The sequence below is a fragment of the Cajanus cajan genome, chromosome 6 (genome assembly GCF_000230855.2).
Source record: "Cajanus cajan strain Asha chromosome 6, NIPB_CcT2T_4, whole genome shotgun sequence".
NCBI lineage: Eukaryota > Viridiplantae > Streptophyta > Magnoliopsida > Fabales > Fabaceae > Cajanus > Cajanus cajan.
Window position 1 is genome coordinate 13,074,685 of NC_138522.1, and position 23,784 is coordinate 13,098,468.

The window sequence follows — 23,784 nt, forward strand, 5'->3', positions numbered from 1 at the left end:
TCCTTTCATCGCGCAATCATGTTGAGAGATTTTGTGTGATTGTAGACGATGCATAAATTATCCCTTGAGACTTGATTCTTCAAATGCTTGCATGGCAATCTTCATCTGCGTCTGTTAGTCCATGTGCATCTCAAGACTTGATCTTCGTCTGAGAATTTGTCATTAATGCTTTGACTTTCTTTGGTATGGTCAACATTATGGATAAACTTTGTTTTTGTCTAGAATGCTTTTCAGTTCGTGTTGTCCTTTTTCTGATATGTAGTTGACTTTTGTCAGATTCTTGACCAGCTTTTCGTCTGAATCTTTATGTTGCGCTTTATGTTGTGCTTAACATACTTTCGTCTGATATTTGATCCATCATCTTCTGACGCTCATGTCGTATTTCATCTATCATTTGACTTTGCTTCATCTGATCCTTGTGTTGTGCTTTGCCTTGACTTATCTTCGTCTAGTTGACCATTAAGCTTCATCTGATGTCTGTACGGATTTCATCCGTTGCTTAACCACTTTTGTCTTGTTCTTGATTTAGCCTTGTTTGATACTTGTTTTGGCCTTTCGTTTGTGGTCTGTATTGTCTGAAGCTTGATCATTTTCCTTCTTGTGCTAGACTTGGCTTCATTTGACCTTTCTGTCTAATGCTTGAAGTTTTCCTTCCTTTATCTTGGTTCCAGTGTATGAAATGGCATGTGTCGTCTGTTCTTTAACTTGTCTGTACTTATGTTTTTCTGAAACACTAACACACTTGTTAGAAATAATACCATGTATTATATTTGTCTCATTCAAAACCTTACATGTGTCTCTTGCTATGTTAGGTTCCTGTAGTCCAGACGCATAAATTGTTGTGTCCTCTGCGACTTCCTCTGTTGATGCATTGCAAAAATTACAAAAAGCCTATGCTAATAGATCAGATCCCATGCTAGAATCATATCTCTCAAGGAGAGACTTTCCTCCATAACTAAAGGCATGTCTAGTGTCCATGATTACCTACGTAATATATGCTCAATTGTTGATGAGCTTGCCCTCATTGGGCATCCAGTGGATGATATTGATCTTGTTATTGCTGCACTAAATGGTCTTGGACCAACATTCCGTGAATTCAGTGCTTCTATCCGTACTCGTGATTCACCTCTATAGTTTGAGGAATTGTTTGATAAACTTGTGGATTTTGAGATATTTCTTAACCGAGAGGAACTCATCCACTCATCTATTCTAGCTACTATTAATCTTGCTCACAGAAGCTCCATGCCTTCTCATCAAGGAAGGTTTCCAAGAGAACCACCTAAAATGCCCCGCAAAGCTACCTCTGACTCAGCAGAAAATATTATGGTGTGTCAATTTTGTGACAAATGTGATCACAATGAAAAGCAATGTTTCAAATTACAGTGACAACTCAATCGTACAAGCATATCATTTTCTGGATATCATGCTCAAAAATCTACCAATGTTGATTCTACTTGACTACTTGATTTAGGAGCCTCTCATCATGTTACTCATGACTTAGCCAATCTTAATATATCTCATGATGCTACTGAATGTGATCATCTTCTAGTAGCTAATGGTAAGTCTTTACCTATTAAATCCTATGGTTCTACTTGTCTTCCTACAAAATCCAAACAACTTCATTCATTTGGTGTTTATATGTTCCACACATCACACAAAATCGTGCTTCTGTATCAAAATTGTGTCAAACTAATGCTCTGACCATTGAATTATTTCCTTCTCATTTCGAGGTCAAGGATTTGACAATAAGGGAGATTCTGTTGCGAGGAAGGAATGAGGACCACCTTTACAAACTACCCAACCACAAGTCTATCACCACCATCCATCATGTTGTCAAGTCTTCACCCTGTAACACCCCAGTTTTCCAAAATGGTTATTATTATTATATTTGATAGTTATCTTTTATTCCAAATGTAGCTAATTCACACTCCATTTATGCTTAATTATAGGCTTTAGAAACATATGTATATTGTTGGGCTTAATTAGATAGTTGTAAACTTTCTTTTTTTTTAAAATCGTTTTCGCTGGGCTGACTGGCAAGCCTCGGTTTTTGGGGCATAACTCGGTCTGTGGTTGTCCAAATGATACAAACTTTATATCAATGGAAAGCTAAGATAAAATACTATAACTTTTATGAAGAAACCATTTTCAAATTCCTTCATCTACCATGTTGAATATTCTAAAAACCGCAACATATTTAACTCACGCTGGCAGCCTGACCCCTGTTCACTAAAACAGTCATATCTGGAGTTATAGATCTCCTTTTTCGGTGATTCCAAAACGATTGAAAAGATAACATCCTAAGCTACAACTTTCATGAAGACCTCGTGACCAAATTCAGTCGTCTAGAAGGTCAAAATGGGAGTGCCAAAGGACGTGTCCACTAAACTCCACTAACCATCCACCATCACCACTAACTCCTCCACTACCACCACTAACTCATCCACTAAACCTAATTTCCTTATATTTTAATGTCTTTTGAGGGCTATAAATAGCCCCTCAATTCTTCATTTCAGAACCTCCCTAAAACACTTCTCATTTCTCTTCTCTTGTAATTTTTCTCTCTACGTTCTGCTTAGACTGAAGGAGCCTAGGGGAAGAAGTTCTGCTCTAAGTTTTAGCGAGATTCTGCCCAAATTTCTGTATATCCAGGTAAGGGGGGGAGTGGGAAACCTCGTTTGGGGGTGTGGGAGTAATCGTTAAATAGTTGTTTGTAGATTGGCTCCCGATCTTATGTCTGTTGTTTGTATGAAATATTGTTATTAATGTGCTTTGCTTTTTATATTACTTGATTTCTTGTCTGTAGTAAATAATAACTATACTATTTTTATAAAAGAAAAATAAATAAATTGTTTATTAATAAAGATATGGAAGGCTAAGCCTCCTATTAATTAATAAATATGTAATTGATGTTAAAAATGAATAAGTTTTAAAATAAAAAATACCTATACGAACTTATGAAGATCTTATTATGACTTGAGTATATGAAGTATATATGAGACCTGTGCGGACCTATGAGGATATGACCGTATGAAATATGTACTCATGACTTGTGACCTATGATCCATGAATGGACCATTGAACTGTTGAACTATTGGACCGTTGGACTATTGGACTGATTGGACCATTGGACCGTTGGACTATTGGACTATTAAAGTTGGATTAATAAAATAAATCATAATTATGAAATATGAATCTTATATGTGTAATATGCTAAATGTTGAGTCTATGAATGTATGACATGCATCATATGCATATATTATTCCAGGTGTGCCGCTGAGGCCGCATACCAGTGATGCTAACAAGGTGTATGAACACCAGTGATAGGTGTGCCTTCGGGACACCAGTGATGTAACATGCTAACGAGGTGTATGAACACCAGTGATAGGTGTACCTTTGGGTCACCAGTGATAAATTCTGAAACTTCCGTATGGCGCCACATGCATGCATTTTGTGAGTCGAGTCAATAAAATCATTGCATGATTTATAAATATACATATATATATATATATGATATTGATTATATTGTATGTGTGTGTGCTATTTAACTTTTATTTCTATACCTGCAACTAAGTGAGAAGTTTCTCACTCCTCTTGTTATTCTTGTATATGTTTAAATTTATGTTGCAGGTAATCTTAATCATGAGGATGTTGGTAATGAAGTCTAGAGGCTTAAGTGGGCATGCTCTGATAGGATGTGACATCGGGCTTAGCTAGGCTTCTTTCTGGGATAATAATGTTTTATTTTCCTTCTTTTGAAATTTAAATATATTTGTATGATATAAAAAAAATTATAAATTGATTCCTAACTAGGAGGCACTGCCACCTTTACTGGGATTAATTTATAATCTTTGTTTTATTATGACTTCTTGAGTTTGGTATAAATGTTAATTACGAATGTGCATCTTCTACCTTATGATATTTATTATTTTATATCACTCTAATATACTTTTTAAATATAGTTAATGCTTATTAAGTAATTATGTTGGGGTAGAGGGTGTCACACACCCATTCATCTATGGCACCATTGTCTAGGCCATCTTGACAATCATTTCCTTCATCATGCTCTTAAAACCAACAACTTACCCTTTATGTCTTCAAATAAACATTGCACTGATTGTCTTCAAAATAAAAGTCATAAGCTTTATTTTCATAAATCATCTTTGTTTAGCAATAAACCACTTGAACTTGTTTATTTTGATGTGTGGGGACCAGTCCCGATTCAATCAATAAATGGTCATTCTTATTATGTTATTTTCATAGATCATTTTTCAAAGTATGTGTGGTTGTATCATTTGAAACACAAGTCAAATGTCTCTACTATTTTTCCAGTATTTAAGTCTCTAGTTGAGAACCAACTTAATACTAAAATCAAAACAATATATTCTGAAAATGGAGGAGAATATATTAAACTAAGGCCTTTTCTCCAACAAAATGGCATCTCTCACTTGACCACACCACCATACACTCCTGAACATAATAGTCTCTCAGGAAAAAAAAAAACCATCATTTGGTTGAAATCGCTCGATGCCTCCTTCACCATGCCTCTCTCCCACAAAAGTTCTAGTCCTATGCCCTACAATCTGCAACCTATTTAATAAATCGACTTCCCACTCCAAGCTTAAAAATGGAATCTCCACTTCAAAAGCTTTTTAATCAATCTCCAAACTACACAAAACTCAAAACTTTTGGCTAACTTTACTAGCCTTAACTAGCACCATATAATTCAAATAAACTTGAACCCAAATCACAACCATGTGTCTTCCTTGGTTACAGTTTGTCACAAAGTGCATATCACTGCTATGGCTTAATTACTCACAAGTTTTACACCTCTCGTCATGTTCAATTTGTTGAAGACATATTTCCATTCGTAGTCCCACCATCCACTAATTCATCCCTTTCATCAATGTTAAACTCAAACCATTTAGTTGCAACAAATTTTGAACTATTCAAATCCAAACCTACCATAAACTCTCTCCCTCCAACAAATCAACTACCAAACCTTTTGGCACCACCAACACCCTCCCCAAATATCTCTCAACAAAACACTTCCACCTCATTCAAGCCAATCACCAAATATCCTCACTTCCCCAAATATAACTCAACTCTGAAAATCATGTGTCCTCTCCTACTTCTTCAACAGCAGAAGCTCCCTCAAACAAAGTCACTTCCCACCATTCAATGGTGACTTGATCAAAGAATGGTATTTTCAAGCCCAAGCAAGTCAATGCCATCAGTCGATTTCCTTTGCCACCTTCTATTGAACCAACTTGCCCCTCTAAAGTAATCAAAATTCCTAAATGAAAGGCAGCAATGAGTGATGAATTCAATGCCCTCATGGTTAACAGCACATGGACTCTCATTCCTCCCAAATATGAATTCAATGTGATTGGTTGCAAATGGATTTTTCGGATTAAAAGAAACTCAGATAGCTCTATTTCCCACTACAAAGCAAGGCTAGTTGTTAAGGGTTTCAATCAAAAACCAGGTGTGGACTACTTTGACACATTTAGTCCTGTTATAAAACCTCAAGCAATTCGTATTGTGCTTTAATTAGCATTATCTCGCGGCTGGTCTCTCTCACATATGGATATAAATAATGCATTTCTCCATGGCTCACTCTAAGAAGACATCTACATGTCTCAACCATATGGATTGTCCACCCACAACATCCTAACTATGTTTGCAAGCTCAAGAAGTCTCTTTATGGGCTCAAACAAGCCCCACGGATTTGGTACCAATCTCTTAAGGTTTTTCTCTTGTCATATGGATTTACCAATGCCCGCTTTAGTACATCATTGTTTGTATATCATCATGATAATGTCACTACCTATTTTCTGGTTTACGTGGATGATTTGCTTCTCACAAGAAATAATTGGCAATTCCTCACACAGTTTCAAGAAGCCTTGGCACAAAAATTCTCCGTTAAAAATTTTGATGCACCGACACATTTTCTTGGCATAAAATTCATACCCATAGATAGTGGCATGTTTCTCACCCAACATCACTATATCCGAAACCTACTCCACTCCACCAACATGGAAAATTCCAAGCCTATCACCACTCCAATGTTCACCACATGTTCTCTTCACTACCCAGTTGACACTCCTTCATGCAATACTTCATAATTCAGACGAATCATTGGCTCACTTCAATATATTTCAATGACTCATCTTGATATCTCCTTTGTTGTTAATAGATTATCCCAATTTATGCATAGACCAACTGATCTTCATATGCAGGCAACTAAAAGAGTACTAAGATATTTAAAAGGGACACTTGATCATGGTCTTCACCTTGTCACTAATCAAAATCTCTTTCTTCAAGCATACTGTGATTTGTATTGGGTTGGAGACACTCAAGATTGTAAGTCCACATCAACATTTATCATCTATCTTGGCAATAATCCAATTTCTTGGTCCAACAAAAAGCAAGCCATAGTGGCAAAATCATCAACTGAGACTGAGTATAGAACAATTGCCTCAACCACCACCGAGCTTATTTGGCTGCAAGAATTATTAAAGGAGCTTCATTTTTCAATTTCTCAACCTGCCACAGTACACTCGGACAATCTTGGTGCTACATACTTTTCTGGCAATCTAATTTTTCATTCAAGGATGAAACACATAGCTATAGATTATCATTTTGTAAGAGATCTAGTCATAGACAAAAAACTTTCAGTTCTACATGTTCCATCAACTCAACAACTTGCTGACCTCCTTACAAAGCCACTTCCAGCAACAAGACATTCCTTCCTCAAATCCAAGATTGGTGTAGTTGATCCCTCCACCATCTTGTGGGGGCATATAGGAGTTATCTCTTAGCTAACCAACAAATTCCTTGTTATCTTAAACAGAATTGTTATCCTAACAAAATTGTTAATAATCTAAGATAATTATTATTAGCCTAACTCATTCAGTTAGAAACTAACTCTATTTATTGATGTATCGATACTCATTTAATAACAATTTAAAAACATCTAATTATACTATTTCTACAGTATCAACAAAAACATAAAGAATGGGTGACTAAGCATTACAAACATCACCACAAATCTTGATATTCTTTGTCTTGTTTTCCTTTTTGTTACATTGAAATCTTAATCCCAAAGAAAATAAAATTGTTGGTATCAACAAAAACATGGAGAATGGGTAACTATTAACTAAAAGCACCGCAAACATCACCAAAAAAATCTTGATCTTTTCTATCTTATTTTCCTGTGTTACAATGAAACTTTAACCAGAAAAAAAGTGTTAGGAAAATAAAAATAAAATTGTTAAAATAAATAAATAAATAAATGACTCAAAAGAGAGTCAATAATTGAAAGAGAAAGAAAAAAAAAGTAGAATGGAAAGGGTTTAGGGTTAATTTGGAAGTCATTTAAGTTACATTTGAGTCACATGTTTAACACCATGGGTGGCTGAACATGTGCCACTCAAATTAACCCTAAATGACTCTCAAATCAAACCTAGATGCACCTTGGAACCTAAATTTTCGGCCAAGCACATGGGAGCCAAAATTTGAATTCAAATTTCAAATTTGAATTCAAATTTTGGGCACCACATGTAGGCTTTGAATTAGGCGCCCAAAGTGTGCATTTTCCGGAAGCCTATTTAGGTGATGCTTCTCCTTAATGTACTCACTTTTGAACTTCTGAAATTTGAGAGCATTTCTTTGCCAAATTTCCCTCAAGAGTCACCGAGAGCTTCATCTTCAACCCTAGGAAAATTCACCCTAGTTCCTACCTTTTGAAGTGAGCTTTCCTTTGTTCCTTAAGCTTGGATACTTCCATCCATAGCCTAGGTTCTCATTCTAGGTGTTCTTCCTTCAAAAAATCAAAATCCATTCGGTTCAAGTCTCCTTGAAGAGGATCCTACGCTTGGTGAAGACAAGGAGTGGTTCATTCATCACCTCTCCTAGCTTTGCCATCAATTTTGGTATCAAGAGCAAGGTTCTACTTGGAGATAAGTGTTTCTTGAGTTTGTCCGTTTGTTTTTGTGTTTGTGTTGTTCTTAATTGTCTCTTTTGTGACTTTCTTTCGGATCTATTTGTTTTTGAAAATATTCTATCCATAGATCCATTGGTTGATTGTATTTTGAATTTCTTTCCACAATCAATTTGTTTAGGACCTTTTTGCTTGTGCGTTTTTTTTTTTGAGTCTCTCATCTCCTAAGCATGTGTCCGTGATTGGACTTCATCCATTGCATTAGATTTTTGTTTTTGTTTCCTTGTTTTGTCTTAGCAAGTTATGTGTAGTTCTTATATGTTGAAAATTCCTTGAATATCTTGTTTAACCTAGTTTTCTTTTGTGTTGTGTTTGTCTACTTTTGTTCACGGTTTGCTTATAATCTTTGTGCCTACATATATGTGATTTTATTTTACCTAATTGAGTTCATAATTTGCTATTAGTTCTAGCAAATTTCTTAGAGTTAGGTTTCTATTATGTCTTGTTAAAAAGTTTGTCAAAAAAAAATTGTTAAACACTACTTCTCTATTAGGTTTCTTTGAGTCTTGTGTGTTGATGAAACTATATCAAATTTTAAAGCCTTAAAACAGAGACAAAACAGAGGTGTATGTGTTCTTAATTCATGAGAAAACAAAATAAAAATAGTGCATAAAATTTGACCTAAAAATACTACAAAATTTGTGAAGCAATTGCTACAAAATGCATGTGAACACCTCTTGTTTTGTATGAAAATTTTTTATGCAATTTTCTAGCCTAAGACCGAGACCTATAAGTGTTTAAAAGGCATTTAAACTCCTGAGTAAACAAACAAAAAGAAGTGAAAAATAATTTGCAAAAAGAAAAGAAAGAAAATAGCAAAAGAAAAAGCCAAAAGGAGTGAAAAATCTTGTTTACATAGCTCTCGATTTTGGTGTGTTCTTGTCTAATTTTTTTCAGTCCAGCCACATAATTGTGTCTTATTTTTGTTTTTTTATCTTAGATTTGTTTTGTAATCTACTCTAGTGCCTTTGATAGGTTATCCTTTGTGTGCTAGCTTCTTTTTAATTTTTGGCTAATCTTTGAGTCTTGTCTTAAACACCTTACTCTTCAATTTTGGTATAAGCTTTATAAATTGTGCTTTTGTTGCTTGTCTTGTTTTCTTTGATTAAAAATTCTGTGCTGGAAGTGGCCTCAAATCCTTGCTTAAGGATCAAACATTGACTCAACAAAAAGTAGGAAAGAATTGGTTACAAACTACTTTGAAATTTGACCTAATTTAGTGACCAAAACTTTCCTAAACTATCTTCACAAGAGTGATCATTCCCTTAACCTTGTGAGTAGCCTACATTCATCACATTGTTGTGTTATTTGTGCAGGGTCCAGGAGAAAGCAAAAACAAAGATTAGTGGAGGATTGAAACACTTAAACAAGTGTTAGAGAAAATTGGACAGCAAATCCGTCACTAATTGGTCACTAAAGCCGCCACAAATTGTTTCTAGTGTAGTTTGAATTTTTGCAATTTCTTTTGTATTTTAAATCAAATTGTAAAGCTTGGAGGGAGTATTAAGAAGCTGGTCAGGTATATCTAATCCCTTGGTAGCTCACTCACGTGTAGTACTAGTGGAAGTGGCTTGGAAATTTCATATGTTTCAAGCTTCCACTTAGGGCAAAACGACTAGTTGCTTAAACTTGCTTCCTTTGAGTTGTTTGATCTTTAATTTGTTTACTCTGCTGTTTTGTTTCATCTAGCCTTGAGTAGATTTACTTGTTCACGTTTAGATAGCTTCAAAAACAAATTGTGAAAAACATAAAACATAAAAATCTTTGTGAAAATTTTTGTGGAATTGAAATACCACAAGGGAGTTTAGTGATTTCCACTTGAAAAGGCTTGGTTATTAAGTGGCTCTTAGTAGCTCACCTCCCTTGATAGTGCAACTTGTACACTTAGACTTCCAAGTGCTATTTTTGTTCCTAGAAAAGACCAAAAATATTTTATCTCTTTTGCATAGCATATAAACTTCTTATTGCTTAATCATGAGTCATATTTCTCAAAGTGATAGTGATCTTGAATCTCCTAAAAGTTTTTCTAGAATTGTTAAGGAGGTTGAGGCACTAAAACTATAGAGACAACAAGAGGTACTTCAAAAAGAAAGAGAAAAGATTGAAAGAGAAGTACAACTTATTGCTCTTGAGGAAGAGATAAATAAAATTAAGCAACAAGAAGCAAAACTTTTAGAAAAAGTCAAAAGAGTTCCACAAAAAGTTCCAATGCCTCTACAAGCCAAGAGGATATGGGTAGTTTGAATGTAGATGAATATTACCAACCCATACCTAGAAGAGTCATTAAGGAACCAAAGGTTAGGGAATCAAGAGTTGATCTCCCTTCCTTTCATGGAAAAGAAGATGTGGATGCCTACTTAGATTGGGAAATGAAAGTAGAGCAAATCTTCACTTGTCATCAAGTAGGTGAGGAAAGAAAAGTTCCCTTAGCCACCTTAGCTTTCCAAGGACAAGCTATGTATTGGTGGACAGCCTTGGAAAGAGAAAGGCGACTTCATAATGACCCTCCTATTGCCTATTGGAATGAATTAAGGAGTGCTATGAGAAGAAGGCACATACCTTCTTATTATAGTAGGGAGCTTATGGATAAGCTCCAAAGACTCCAACAAAAGAATATGAGTGTGGAGGAGTATAGGCAAAAGATGGAGTTGTATCTAATGAGGGTTGGAATAAGGGAGGAAGAAAGATTAACAATTGCAAGATTCTTGAGTGGTCTCAACTTTGATATAAAAGATAGAGTTGAATTACTCCCTTATAGGGACCTTGATGACTTGGTCCAACTTTGTATAAGGGTTGAGCAACAATTTCTTAGAAAATCTTTTAAAAATACCAACTCTAAATCTTATTTAACAAGGAAGAACACAAGAGGGAGGGAATTTCATTTAAAAATTATGCTAAAGAAAACCCCTCTAAAACTCAAGAACTTGACAAAGATGAGGAAAAGAAAAAGGTCACCTCACATACTAGTTCGAAGACGAGTGATATCAAATGTTTTAAGTGTCTAGGAAGAGGCCACATTGCCTCTCAATGCCCCACCAAAAAGACCATGATCTTAAGGGGTAAAGACATTTATAGTGAAGAGTCTTCATCATCTTCCTCTTTTAGTGAGAGTGAAGATCAAACTAGTGGTCATGAAACAGAAAAGCTATATCCTGTTGATGGTGATCTTCTTATGATCAAAAGGCTTCTTGGAAGCCAACCTTGTTCCACTTCATTATCACAAAGAGAGAATATCTTTCACACAAGATGTTTAGTTTCCAAAAGACATTGTTCTCTCATTATTGATAGTGGATTATGTTCTAACTGTTGTAGTACAAGGTTGGTTAACAAGTTGGCCCTTACCACTATTCCTCATCCTCAACCTTATAAACTTCATTGGCTTAATGAAGGTGAGGAATTAGAGGTGAATCAACAAGTGAAGGTCAAGATTTCTGTAGGGGACTATAAAGACAAAGTTTTATGTGATGTAATCCCTATGGAAGCTTGTCATATTTTGCTTGGTAGGCCATGGCAATTTGATAAACACACTATACATGATGGCCTCACTAACAAAATCTCCTTCACTTATAAAAATAAGGAAATTGTTTTTAATCCTTTAACACCACCCCAAGTGTTTAAGGATCAAAAACAAATGAAAAGAAAAAGAATTAAAGAAAGAAAAGAAAATAACTTAGGGAAGAGTGTGAATGAAGGGGACTCCACTAAGGTATTTGTGACCAAGGAGAGTTATTTTATTACCAAACAAGCCTTGAAAAGAACTCTCTTTATTCATAAAAGTCTTGACTCTTATCCTAATGTTGCCACTAATCTTAAAGTTGAAAATGAGAAACAAAATAAACTTCAAACCAAGAATTTTCAACTTCGAGATATAGTGAAGAAGGAGTGGACTATTTCTAGTTTTACTCCTTATACTACTTCCTTGGAGGTGCACAAGGGAGAAAGTATTTTTGTAGTCTTAATAAAGCACCCAATTTTTGGTTTTCATTGTTTGATAGATACAACTTGTAATAATCTATATTCTCTGTTTGCTCTTATGAGAAGTTCTTACTTTTTTGAACTTAATATGATTCCTTCCCTACAAAACAAATATAACTTATATGATTCTGAGTATCTAGTAAACAATCAAATCCAAAATTGTTTAGGGCATTTTCTAGTAGTCTTTTCTTTATTTTTTAGGAAAAGCCTAGGTTACCATTTAGGGTACTTTAGGCAAGATGTTGTAGGGTTTAAAAATCATTCTTTTCATTGTCTTAGTCATAGTGTCATTACATTCTTAAGATTTACTTTTAGGTTATGCTTAGAAGAGGAGCCTATTTCTACTTTAGGGAGTCTAATTTTAATAGTTTATTTTTCTTTGTTAGGTTAGATAGAAGGACTCCTCTTAGGTTCCATGATCTAATCTCTTACCATCTCACTTTTTATTCCTTGCGTGTTATACATGTAGGTGTTGATTTTTCTTCCATGCATCCTCTAGATTTAAGGACAAATCCTTTTCAAGAGGGAGGGGATGATGGAATCATACTTTGGAGTGCAAGAGGTGATACACTAAAAGATCCAAGAGGAGTAGGCTAGACATGGAGGATTGGGCCAATCAAGGCCCAATGGGCCCGATGGGCTTGGAAGGCCCATATCAAGTTTCACATGGGCCTATCTTGTTATGAACATTCTTCTTATAATTTGTTAGCATAGTTTGGATATATTTTGGTCTTGTATTTTGGACCACTTAGAGTATCATTTTGGGTTGTAGGCTTATTGGGCCTAGTTTTGGGTTTCATTGGCCTTTGGGCTTTTGACACCCAATATTGGGCTCATTGTCTTTCTTGTAATTTTTCCTTTCCATTGTATTTGATTGGCCATTGTATTTAGGCCATTAGAATAGGATTGTACAAGGATTACTTAAATAGGCCATTTAGACTAAAATTAGGTTTAATTTGGAAGTCATTTAAGTTACATTTGAGTCACATGTTTAACACCATGGGTGGCTGAACATGTGCCACTCAAATTAACCCTAAATGACTCTCAAATCAAACCTAGATGCACCTTGGAACCTAAATTTTCGGCCAAGCACATGAGAGCCAAAATTTGAATTCAAATTTTGGGCGCCACATGTAGGCTTTGAATTAGGCGCCCAAAGTGTGCATTTTCCAGAAGCCTATTTAGGTGATGCTTCTCCTTAATGTACTCACTTTTGAACTTCTGAAATTTGAGAGCATTTCTTTGCCAAATTTCCCTCAAGAGTCACCGAGAGCTTCATCTTCAACCCTAGGAAAATTCACCCTAGTTCCTACCTTTTGAAGTGAGCTTTCCTTTGTTCCTTAAGCTTGGATACTTCCATCCATAGCCTAGGTTCTCATTCTACGTGTTCTTCCTTCAAACAAACAAAATCCATTCGGTTCAAGTCTCCTTGAAGAGGATCCTACGCTTAGTGAAGACAAGGAGTAGTTCATTCATCACCTCTCCTAGCTTTGCCATCATTCAAGTTCAAGAGACATTGAGTTGTCATTATTATTTTTTACTAAGCTTTTGGTTTTGAAATCAAACTTAAATTGTCATGTGATAAACACGACGTCTTCAAATATAAAATGTCAACTATTAAAATATATAACAAAACTAATTAAAATAACTAGTTTGGCACTTATACATATTAATTAAAAATTAGTTTGATTTTTATTTTAAACTTGATGTTACAACAAAAAAATATTTATCATTAAAATGGACCAACTCCTTAAAAATATTTGAATTGATCATATATTAAAATCAAATTCAATAAATAAAATCATCTTTATTTTCATCGGGTAGAAGAAAAAAAAAGCACTCTATATGACCAAATCTACATTCAAAAAACAGAAAACAAAACTTATTTTTATGAGTAATTATTTATGAATAAAATAAAAATAAATTAGACAAAAAAAAACAAATAAGGAATAACAAAGTCTTGTAAAATTAGAAGAACAAAAAATACTACTAAAAGTGATATCTCTTTGATTTAAATATATTTTTAATCCTTTAAATTTAAGGTAAATTTAGTTTTAGTTCCTCAAATTTAAAATTGATATTTTTAGTTTTATAATTTCAAAAAAAAAAAATTTAGTTCTTATACTCAAATTTTGTTAAAAAATCTATCAAATACTATTATAAAAAATCTACCTACTAATATTCTTGTTAGTGAAAATACTACTTTAAACTTAATTAATAATACATAATTATTTCAATATGTCACTTTCGAATATACATTGGTGACTTAGGAACTAAAATAAATTTTTTAAAAAATTATCAAAACTAAAAATAATAATTTTAAATTTGAGAGATCAAAAATAACCTTATCCTAAAATTAAAGGACTAAAAATTTATTTAAGCTTATATATTTTTATAATAATATAAATAATTATTAAATTAATGAGTTAAAATCATAATATATTTTAAGTTACATTACAAATATTAATAATGAATTTATGTTTCTTAATTTCTTAAATAATATCTTAAATTCAAAACTTTATATATATATATAATTTTATTAATCATTAGTTTAACCGGTGTTTTAATTTGTTCTTATATTTTAATTTATGACGAAGTCAAATAATATTATTAATAATATCATTAAAAATATAAAACTTTTTTTAAAGCTTTCTCTAAATTTTTTAATTGAGAAACTGGTCATCGACAAATGTAACACCTTTTTTTTATTTATCATAAAAAAATACATATTTTTAATTTTAAATATAAATTTCTTTTAATTATTTGAATTGTATTACTTTTGTCATTATAACAATGAAAACTTAAAAAAAATTATTAAATTAATAATATTTAATGACAATAATTAATTTTTTTTAATATGCACAAAATTAATTTTTTATTTTTATTTTTTTACTTATAACTTAGAAGAAGGCTGACGTAATGTAAAAAAAAAAAAAAATGAACATTCTATTTGTATAATTCAGAATACCCCCTGAGCTCTGTTTTCCACAACAATCGTGATTAGGTTTACTGAAGAGTGTGGCCTCAACGGTTGAGAAAGGAACATTCTCTCACCCAATCAACAAAATATTCCAAGAAAATAAGTTTTTTTTTAATTATTTCATTTCAACTTGAATCTCACCAACCTCTCTGATTCAGTGATTCATTCTCACCAAATGCTTCATTTCTAACATCTGCAGGCACACAGTAAAATCCATGCACCCTCACATCACACCCTCTGATCCTAAAATCTAGCACCTTGATCCTCTTATGGGTATTTAACAAATTAACTGTTTTCTTCACTGGATTTGGAAAACAGGTTGTTTGTTGATTCCATGGAAGGGTTGGTGAGTTCCGGGATCAACACGGTTCGTGTTTTTGGTGTTGGAAAGCACCATTCTCGTTTTCTTCCTTCATCAACGTTGCATCTGAGGAATAGTGTGTGTGGAATTGGAATTGGAATTGGGGTTGTGAAGAAGAGTAAGAAGAAGCAGTGTGTCGTTGTGGCTGCTTCTGTTGGGGGCTCCAAAGTGGGCCATTTTGAGAACACACTCCCTTCCAAAGGTTGTTGTATTATTATATTGTTTATAAATATGCATGGTATGTGTTTGATGTTATTTGCGTCATGTTTTTGGTGGAACTATAAAGTGGTGTTTTCTGTGATGGTAGAGGTTCTTGAGCTTTGGAGAAATGGGGATGCTGTGTGCTTTGATGTGGATAGCACTGTGTGTCTGGATGAAGGGATTGATGAGCTTGCTGAGTTTTGTGGGGCTGGAAAGGCTGTTGCTGAATGGACTGCTAGGTTTCATTCTTTAACTGGGATTTTGTTAAAATTAGTTTTTTTTTTTTTTTTTGTAGGAAAATGCTAACCAGTGTCCTAAGAAAGTAGAAAGTTTTTATTGAAAAATGTATTTGCATATTTTCTCGTGTAACTATTGTAGTTTTCAATAAAAAAAATTTCTACATATTTATTCTTTTAACGATGCTCTAAGGGCATTGGTTAGCATGAATTTTATTATTATTATTATTATTATTATTTCTTTTGTTGTTTGTGGCATCTGATTTGAGTGTTGAATTTTCGCAGAGCGATGGGTGGTTCTGTTCCATTTGAGGAAGCCTTGGCTGCTAGGCTGTCTTTGTTCAATCCCTCTTTGTCTCAACTTCAGAATTTTCTTGAGCAAAAGCCACCAAGGTATGACTGAATTTTGGTTTTGTTTAGAATCTTCAGTGTTTGCTGACTTTAGTTGAGCAGATTTGACGTGTTTATGAGAAATGAAACTTGATTGATCGGTGTACGAGTATTTTGCTTTTGATTTGGCCTTTAGCTGTAAAGTGACCTGGACAGTTCCTTGTGAATTCTGCAACTAGTCTTGCCTTATGCAATTGGGTTTTGACAGAACGGGGTGCAATTATTCTAGTCTTGAGCATTTTAGATTTGTTTCCATGTCACTAGGAGGTCATAGGTTCTAGTTGTGGAATGAGCCCATAGCATATGCAAGGATTCCTACAATAGACCTGCTCTGACCCATCCCAGGACCTCACCATGGAGAATAGCCCTAGATTGCACTTTTAGGCTTTTAATTTGACAGTGTAGAAAGGATTTATTTGAGCATTTTGTATGGAGTAATGCTACATGCAAGAAATTTCTTTTGACAGAATTTGGCCAGAATTTACCAAGATTCAAATAATGATTGTTAAATAAAAAGAAGTGGTGATGCATACTTCTCTATCTGAGAGTCAACAGCTGTGCAAATTAACCTGGCAAAAAATTCTGGGTGTCTAGTATTTTTCCTTTTGTACGATGTATGATCACACATCCTGATGTTGGAAAGACATCATCAGTTATCACAGTATCACTTGCAGTTTCTGTACTTGTGCAATGTCTTCCTTCAAGTGAAGAGAAATGATGTCAGATTTAGACCAAGGTCTACCATTTGCTATCAAACCCAGATTTTGGTGCCTGTTTGAGGTATCTATCCATGTCTGACTTTGAAAGACTTGAACAGATAATAAGGATACAGTGTAACAGCAAGGTTAGATTGACAGAACAAGAGTGTAGTCACTCACCTAGGATGGCCATGTAACCAAAACCCTTGTGAGCACTTTCTAGTAGTAACCAAATTTTTGAGAAAAGATATATACTTCTTCGGTCACGTAATGCAAATTTTAACATATATTTGCTTTTGAACCCTAACAAGAAGAGCTGCATGATTTTTAGAGCCAAAGGTTATATTCCTCTATATTCAAATTAAATTTTTTATTGTTATCAAAAGATAATTCAATAATGATTTATAAAAAATAAAAACACCCTGCATTTGATAAATTGAAAGTGGTGTAGACTCATGATGCGATATCACTTCTAATGACATTGACTTATCCCTAGTTATTATAAGCTTAAACTTTGATGAGACAAAGGGTTAGTAAATCACAAAAGCTTGTCTGTTTACTTTTTTCCTCTTCACTTTCTAATCTTTATTTGTCCAGTGAGTATCTTGACGTGTTTAGTTTAGAAAGATTTGGAATAATGTTTATGATTCTACTTTTTAATATGCAGGCTTTCCCCAGGCATTGAAGAGTTAGTCCAGAAGTTGAAGGCTAATGACATGGCTGTTTATCTGATCTCTGGTGGCTTCCGTCAAATGATCAATGTATGGAATAGCTGTATTAATGTTTTTCTGATTCATTTTGGGCTTAGGGGAGAGGAAATCAGTAGTTGCTAATATTGTGAATATGGAGAGAATATTTTATCTTCATGGAACACTGCCTTTGAAAATATTTGATAACTAGTACATACAGTTTTACGGTTCTAGGTGCAGAAAGTTAGTTAACTCATTGTCAAACTATTTTCTGGATAAACTAGGGTAAACTCTTTAATTCCGTGTAAACTTGCATGTACTCTCATGTTAAGAAGCAAGTTTGAAATCAAATGTAACTTTTGCCCCCCATTGACCCCACAATGTTAGTGTATTATCATGGCGCAAATGATTTGAAGAATTCAACTCCTTTCTAAAATGTTTCGCTTTATGGACTTACGATTTATACGAAATTATCTATGATTTTGTCATTTATGTACTTAATCTTATTTAGACTAATGTACTATAACACTTCATTATCGTGGTTTGTTACTTTGTTTTATTATGGAGTCGAAATGCTAAATTATTTTTATGTTAAGAGTATTATGTTATGCATATATATTGGTAGGTTTTTTAATATTATTTTTTATAATAAGGTTTTGAAAATGGGCTTGAGCAACCCCATCACAAATTGTACCAGTCATTTATGATGGGGTTGTTTAATCCCATTTCCACTTGATGTAAGTTAGACAACCCCTTTTATAATATGTAAACTCTTAAGGGTTGAGACTACGGAAGTTCCACGAGGTAGACTCTCATATTTGACAACCTTGGTCCTTACATGCCCATACTCTTGAAGGTTAGCAAAATGTTACTTTCTACACATATCTCCGCAGAATACAAACTAAATGTCAATTTTAATTTAGAATGTGAGGCTTGATGAAATCCGAAATTGGAATTTTGATCAAAACCTCTTCCGTGTCCCTTAAGTCATCCTGCAAGTTTGAGACACAATGAACATAGTTACCGGATCGTGTCTGTCTTTTGATGCCTTTCCCTGTCAAATGCTTTTCATAGCTTAATGTTGCCATGACATTTAGAATTTCATGCAGTGCTTTTGACATTTGATATGTTCTATAAAGTATAAATAAAGGATAAATGATTATATACTTTATTTTTCTGACTACTTGCACAATTTTTATGAAGCCTGTTGCATCAATACTTGGGATTCCACAAGAGAATATTTTTGCCAATCAACTACTTTTTGGTAGCTCTGGAGAGTTTCTGGGGTTCGATAAAAATGAGCCTACTTCAAGGAGTGGAGGAAAAGCTGTTGCTGTCCAACAAATCAAGAAGGTTCAGCTTGTTAATCTAATTTTTTTTTAACTACTTACATTCTTGTAAAGCTGATCAAACTGGTTTTTAGGCGCATGGTTTCAAAACTTTAACTATGGTGGGAGATGGTGCTACTGATTTTGAGGTAAGAAAATTCTGTGTATTTCCTGGTAATTTTATGAAATGTCTCATTTCCAACTGAGTTTTAGAGTAAACTTCCATTTTAGTCCTGATAGTGTAACCCATTGTGACGTTAGTCCCTAAAACTAAGGAAATTCCAATTAAGTTGATGAAATTTCCTGTTGTTTCATCCAAGTCTGTAAAATTAATCACTTACTATCATTTTGGTCCATAACATGTTAATATTATCACTCAAGTCACACATTTCTTTTTTAATCCTGGACTAATGTTATTGAAGAATTGTACTTTTAGGACTTTTTTTGAATTTTACAAATTTCAGTCCAAGGCTAATGTGACAGTGCTATACACATTCATGGATTAAAATGGTAGTTTAAAGGGTTTTATGATTATGCTTGTTTTTTGTATTTTATTTTTTTGTGTTTAATCTAAAACCAATGATATCTGACTGAACAGTACAGTGGCATGCAACATCTTTTCATAATTTATGACAATTTCATTTTCTTCTCTGTACATTGTCATACTAAACTAAACTAACAGCTTTTAGATTTCACATACAAGACCAAAAGTAATGTTGAGTTGTTAGGTGAATAAACTTAGTTTTACAGATATTTTGGCCAAAGATGTTAGCAATACATTTTTTAACCTACTCTTTCTAACACATTCTTAATTATCTGTTAAAATTCATTAGAAAATACAAATTCATAAGTAGGACTCATTAAATAAGAAGTCGAGTCATTGTTAGTTTTTTCTCTCTTGTATTATAGCATATTCATGTGTGATAGTAATTTGTGTACTTTTTATGACCCCACATTTAGGCTCGTAGACCAGGTGGTGCTGACTTGTTCGTCTGCTATGCGGGTGTTCAACTTCGAGAATCTGTTGCTACAAAAGCTGATTGGCTAGTTTTCAATTTTAAGGACCTCATAAATTCCTTGGGGTAACATTTTTTTTTTCTTTTTTCATTTTGTTTTCTTCTGAGCCGGCTTGAGAAGTTTCTTATATTAAGGGGATGTGAATGTAACCACCATCTCACTTTTTAAAATTTTTGGACTTATGTTTTATTGATTTATTTGGTGTATAAAAAAATATTAGTATGAGGATTCTCTTTCAGTTGTTTTCAACTTTGGAGAACCCCGATTGGATGGATTATACAAGAGTGAGAAATCGAATAAATGTACATTTGGTGCCTTTTCTTACTAATAATTGCCATCTAGCTTTTTTCTTGGTAAATTAAATTATTTCTTCTTTCATTATTATTATTATTATTTAATTTCATGGGTATTATTTTTTGTGCAAATTCTTGCTAATTTAGGCTGTTGTGTTGCTTTTTTAAGTTTTTTTTAATCAATAGAAAAAATTACAAAAAGGGTAAGAAAATTCGAATTTTAAGATTTTGTATATATTACTCCAATAACTAGGATGATCTTAGAAGTTATTTTACGAGTTTAAATGTACTTCAGCAACAAGTTTTCTTAAAGTTGTCTAGTGGATGTTATGAATGCCTTGACTTTTTTATTTCTAGCATTTATAAGTGGACCCTTTGGGCACGAAAGCATTAACAATCAAACTGGCATTTGTTTATAGATATTAAGGTTATGATATCACGTAGAAAAACTTCACTTGTTTAAGATAGTTGAAAAATGGTTACGCATGTTATGTCTACCTAGCAAGTATAAATTTTTATTTGTGTTGTGCGTATAAACATACTTATAAGTCCCAAATTTATTGTAGATTTAGCATTTGGAATTTTTTTTTTCCTTCTAATTAGCTTATCATGAATTATTTAACTATTACAATTAAAAAATAATATATTTATTAAAAAGTAAGATTATTTTAGTAAAATTGTATAAAAAGTAATACATTAATTGTTATTCTTAATTAGTGTATTAAAACTTTAAATTGAGTATTTTAGAACGGATGGATGGAATACAATAAAGTTATTCTAATGTTTTAGCCCATGCATCAATGACATATCTATCTATGATCTCAAATGGTAATCACAAGTACTATCCAAAAAGATGATTTCTGTCCATGTGAGGACTTTATTTGTTAGGACCTTATTGGTAAATAATTTGTAAAACATTTATAAAGCCTTGAGCCCTATACTAGCGACTGGTCTGGAGGATATATTTGGTATTTTGAAATGTTCAAATAAAATCAGGAATGCGAAGAGTAAAAAAGAGGAGTGCAAATAGCAAACCCCATTTTAATAAAGTGGCATTATGGTTGATAGCATGTCCATTAAATTAAAGAAAATGAGTTATTATGGACCAAGAAAACAGATAAGAAAATGGGTTGTCCAAAGACAATAATTTTGGGCCTATTTATTAAATAACCTTGAGCACAAATACTCTACCTTCTGCACCAAATGACATACTCTATAATTTGGTTTTGACACTTAAACTTAAATAGTAATGTTATATGTGTAACAAAAATTGTAGTATAACTTGTATAAGATAGAGATAGATAAACACAAAAGTAATGTACATGTAACATTGCTCAAAATACTTTAAATTCTATTAAGTTTTTTGCTCAACAAGCATTGAGCCCGTGATTGGCCCAACTCAAATTTACCTAATGAAATGTAGGTTTAAATTTTTAAATTCGAATCCGAATTAAATGTTATTTTAGTCCGACTCAAATATATTTTACATAATGATTGTAGATGGTAGAAAAAAATTGGCCAAGTGCTGAAGAAATTGAGGTAGGTGTTTTAATTTTTGAAATCGAAAGGAGCATATGAAAACATTTGATAAGATCCCAGGATATGTTGTAAAAGAGAATCAAAATGACATTTCAAAAAGATATCAAGAGAAGTCAAGATTGTTAGATAATTCTGTTGAAAACATTAAGGTCTATGGTTTGATGTTCAAGACAATAGTTTCATGGTATTCAAGAAATTAAGGTAAAGATCAAAATAGCGTTTTTGAAGTCATAAGAATCAAGGTTGGTCCAATCTATTGAAAGGGTATTTTTCAACGAATGTGACATATACAAGACTAATAAAAACATAAAAAGACAATTGTCAAGATTGAAGGTTTTTTCAAGACAAATATCTCTAAAGCAATTATCAGAAGTTATCGAAGTCATTGCAAGTTATTTTATTAGATCATAGTTTGGGACAAGTGTCAAAGTAATTTAGGACAACTATCGAAATTTTTCAAAGAGGTTAGTCTTTAACTATAATCTTGTACACGGGTTGTATTTTTTCTTAATCTAATTTTTTTTAACACAATAAACAAACAAATAAATCCTAAATGTCTACTATTATAACTATTAGCTAAAACATATTCGAGTATCTAATTTTACTATCATTTTAATAAAAATTATTTACCTTCCTATTTCATTAAAAAAAAATTCTTTATTTTTACATTGCAATTATTTCTTGTTCATTTCATTTCATTTAATGTTATTCTTGTTTATTTTTTTTTGTTCGTCCCTGAAATATCCACCGCCAATAATAATGACTAATCTTCTCGCTACATTGGAGACACCTCAAAGGGTGGGATAACTAGTCCCAAGATTTAACGCGGCTGCATACACAAGGCAGGATTCGAACCCCTGACCTTGCTTAATTTCATATCATTCTTTTTTATTTCATTTTTTATTTATAGCTAGTTTAGTGTTTATTTATTATGTTCATTTAAAAATTCAATTTTAATACTTTAAAAATAAATTATCAATAATTAAAAATAATTGTGTCACAATATAAACTATTTACCATAAATCTAATTTATATATTTCTAAAATATTTATTATAGAGTTTTTAAATACAATTTATATATTAAATATAACATTTATTTGTATATATAATTTATTATAAATCTTAATTATATATATTAAAATTTTAATCCATACATTACATTTGTACATACAAAAAGATTAGTGTTTATGTAATATAGAAAAAAACTGCTTTTCTTAACCAAGCTACTAAAACAAAAATATAATTTTAATAAGAAATGAATATCAAAAGCAATTAAAAAAAAAAACTTTATCATCTCAAAACAAAACCAATCCCAATCACCAAAACATACAGGTATTTAATGAAGTGGTACTTAAATATCCATTTCGGTACTTTAATGCCTTTCTCAATCAAATTAATCAAAATCCTTAGTTGTCAACATTATCAATCTACTATGTTTTATGTTCAAAACTAATTTATTTATTTGTGGGCCTTCCTCATTCATTCTAACATGTTTTGTTTCTTTTGTCAGAAAGATGGGTTCAAGCTAGCCCCTTGAAAGAAAAATAAAATAAAATCAGTTCAGGTGTCTATCTCATGCTTATGATTTCATCATGTTCTTCATTTTTTTTCCATGTTTGCTTATCTCATATGCTTGTTACACCAATATGTGATACATTCCATAATTCGACATGGTTAACATATATTCTTAGAGAAGAAAGAAAATGCACCCACATTATAAAATAGATTTAGAGTTTAGCGTATGCATGATAATGTAAAATGAATTTAGTATGTATATGATATGTTAATTTTTATAAAAATTATATTAAAAATTATATCAATAGTGATATATGATTTATGAATCATATAAATATTTTATGCTAAATTGAACTCTTATGGTAAAAAATAGATTATTTTTAAAAAAATTATAATTAATTCAATTCAAACTGAAATAAATTATATTAGGTTCGATTGTATTTAATTTTAAAATTAATTCAATTTTTTAAGGGTAAAATTAATTTGATTAAAAATATATAAAAATAAAAAAATAACTGAGTTAAATGATTTTTCCTCATCAAAACTATACTCCTTCC

The 23,784-nt window shown here is 32.5% G+C and overlaps 2 protein-coding genes across 2 annotated transcripts; both read left to right on the forward strand.

The window, feature by feature from the left end:
• The first annotated feature begins 753 nt into the window (after window positions 1–753).
• Window positions 754–13,580, forward strand: LOC145958971 (uncharacterized). The gene is made up of 2 exons (XM_083076767.1): window positions 754–2,652; window positions 3,631–13,580. The coding sequence occupies exon 2, from the start codon at window positions 11,052–11,054 to the stop codon at window positions 12,369–12,371; it is 1,320 nt and encodes a 439-aa protein (XP_082932893.1). The 5' UTR covers window positions 754–2,652; window positions 3,631–11,051; the 3' UTR covers window positions 12,372–13,580.
• Window positions 13,581–14,954: 1,374 nt separating this feature from the next.
• Window positions 14,955–20,211, forward strand: PSP (3-phosphoserine phosphatase). Its single transcript, XM_020380800.3, has 8 exons — window positions 14,955–15,166; window positions 15,279–15,523; window positions 15,629–15,761; window positions 16,044–16,151; window positions 17,514–17,607; window positions 18,739–18,888; window positions 18,959–19,012; window positions 19,824–20,211. The coding sequence occupies exons 2-8, from the start codon at window positions 15,295–15,297 to the stop codon at window positions 19,947–19,949; spliced, it is 894 nt and encodes a 297-aa protein (XP_020236389.1). The 5' UTR covers window positions 14,955–15,166; window positions 15,279–15,294; the 3' UTR covers window positions 19,950–20,211.
• The last annotated feature ends 3,573 nt before the right edge of the window (window positions 20,212–23,784 follow it).

What these genes read in the sequence shown, in the direction of transcription:
- PSP (XM_020380800.3), top strand. Translation starts at nt 15,295, where the DNA reads ATGGAAGGGTTGGTGAGTTCCGGGATCAACACGGTTCGTGTTTTTGGT. An exon ending in CTTGAGCAAAAGCCACCAAG is followed by an intron (nt 16,152 to 17,513) that starts GTATGACTGAAT and finishes TTTAATATGCAG; the next exon opens with GCTTTCCCCAGGCATTGAAG. An exon ending in ATGGTGCTACTGATTTTGAG is followed by an intron (nt 19,013 to 19,823) that starts GTAAGAAAATTC and finishes CCCCACATTTAG; the next exon opens with GCTCGTAGACCAGGTGGTGC.
- LOC145958971 (XM_083076767.1), top strand. Translation starts at nt 11,052, where the DNA reads ATGATCTTAAGGGGTAAAGACATTTATAGTGAAGAGTCTTCATCATCT.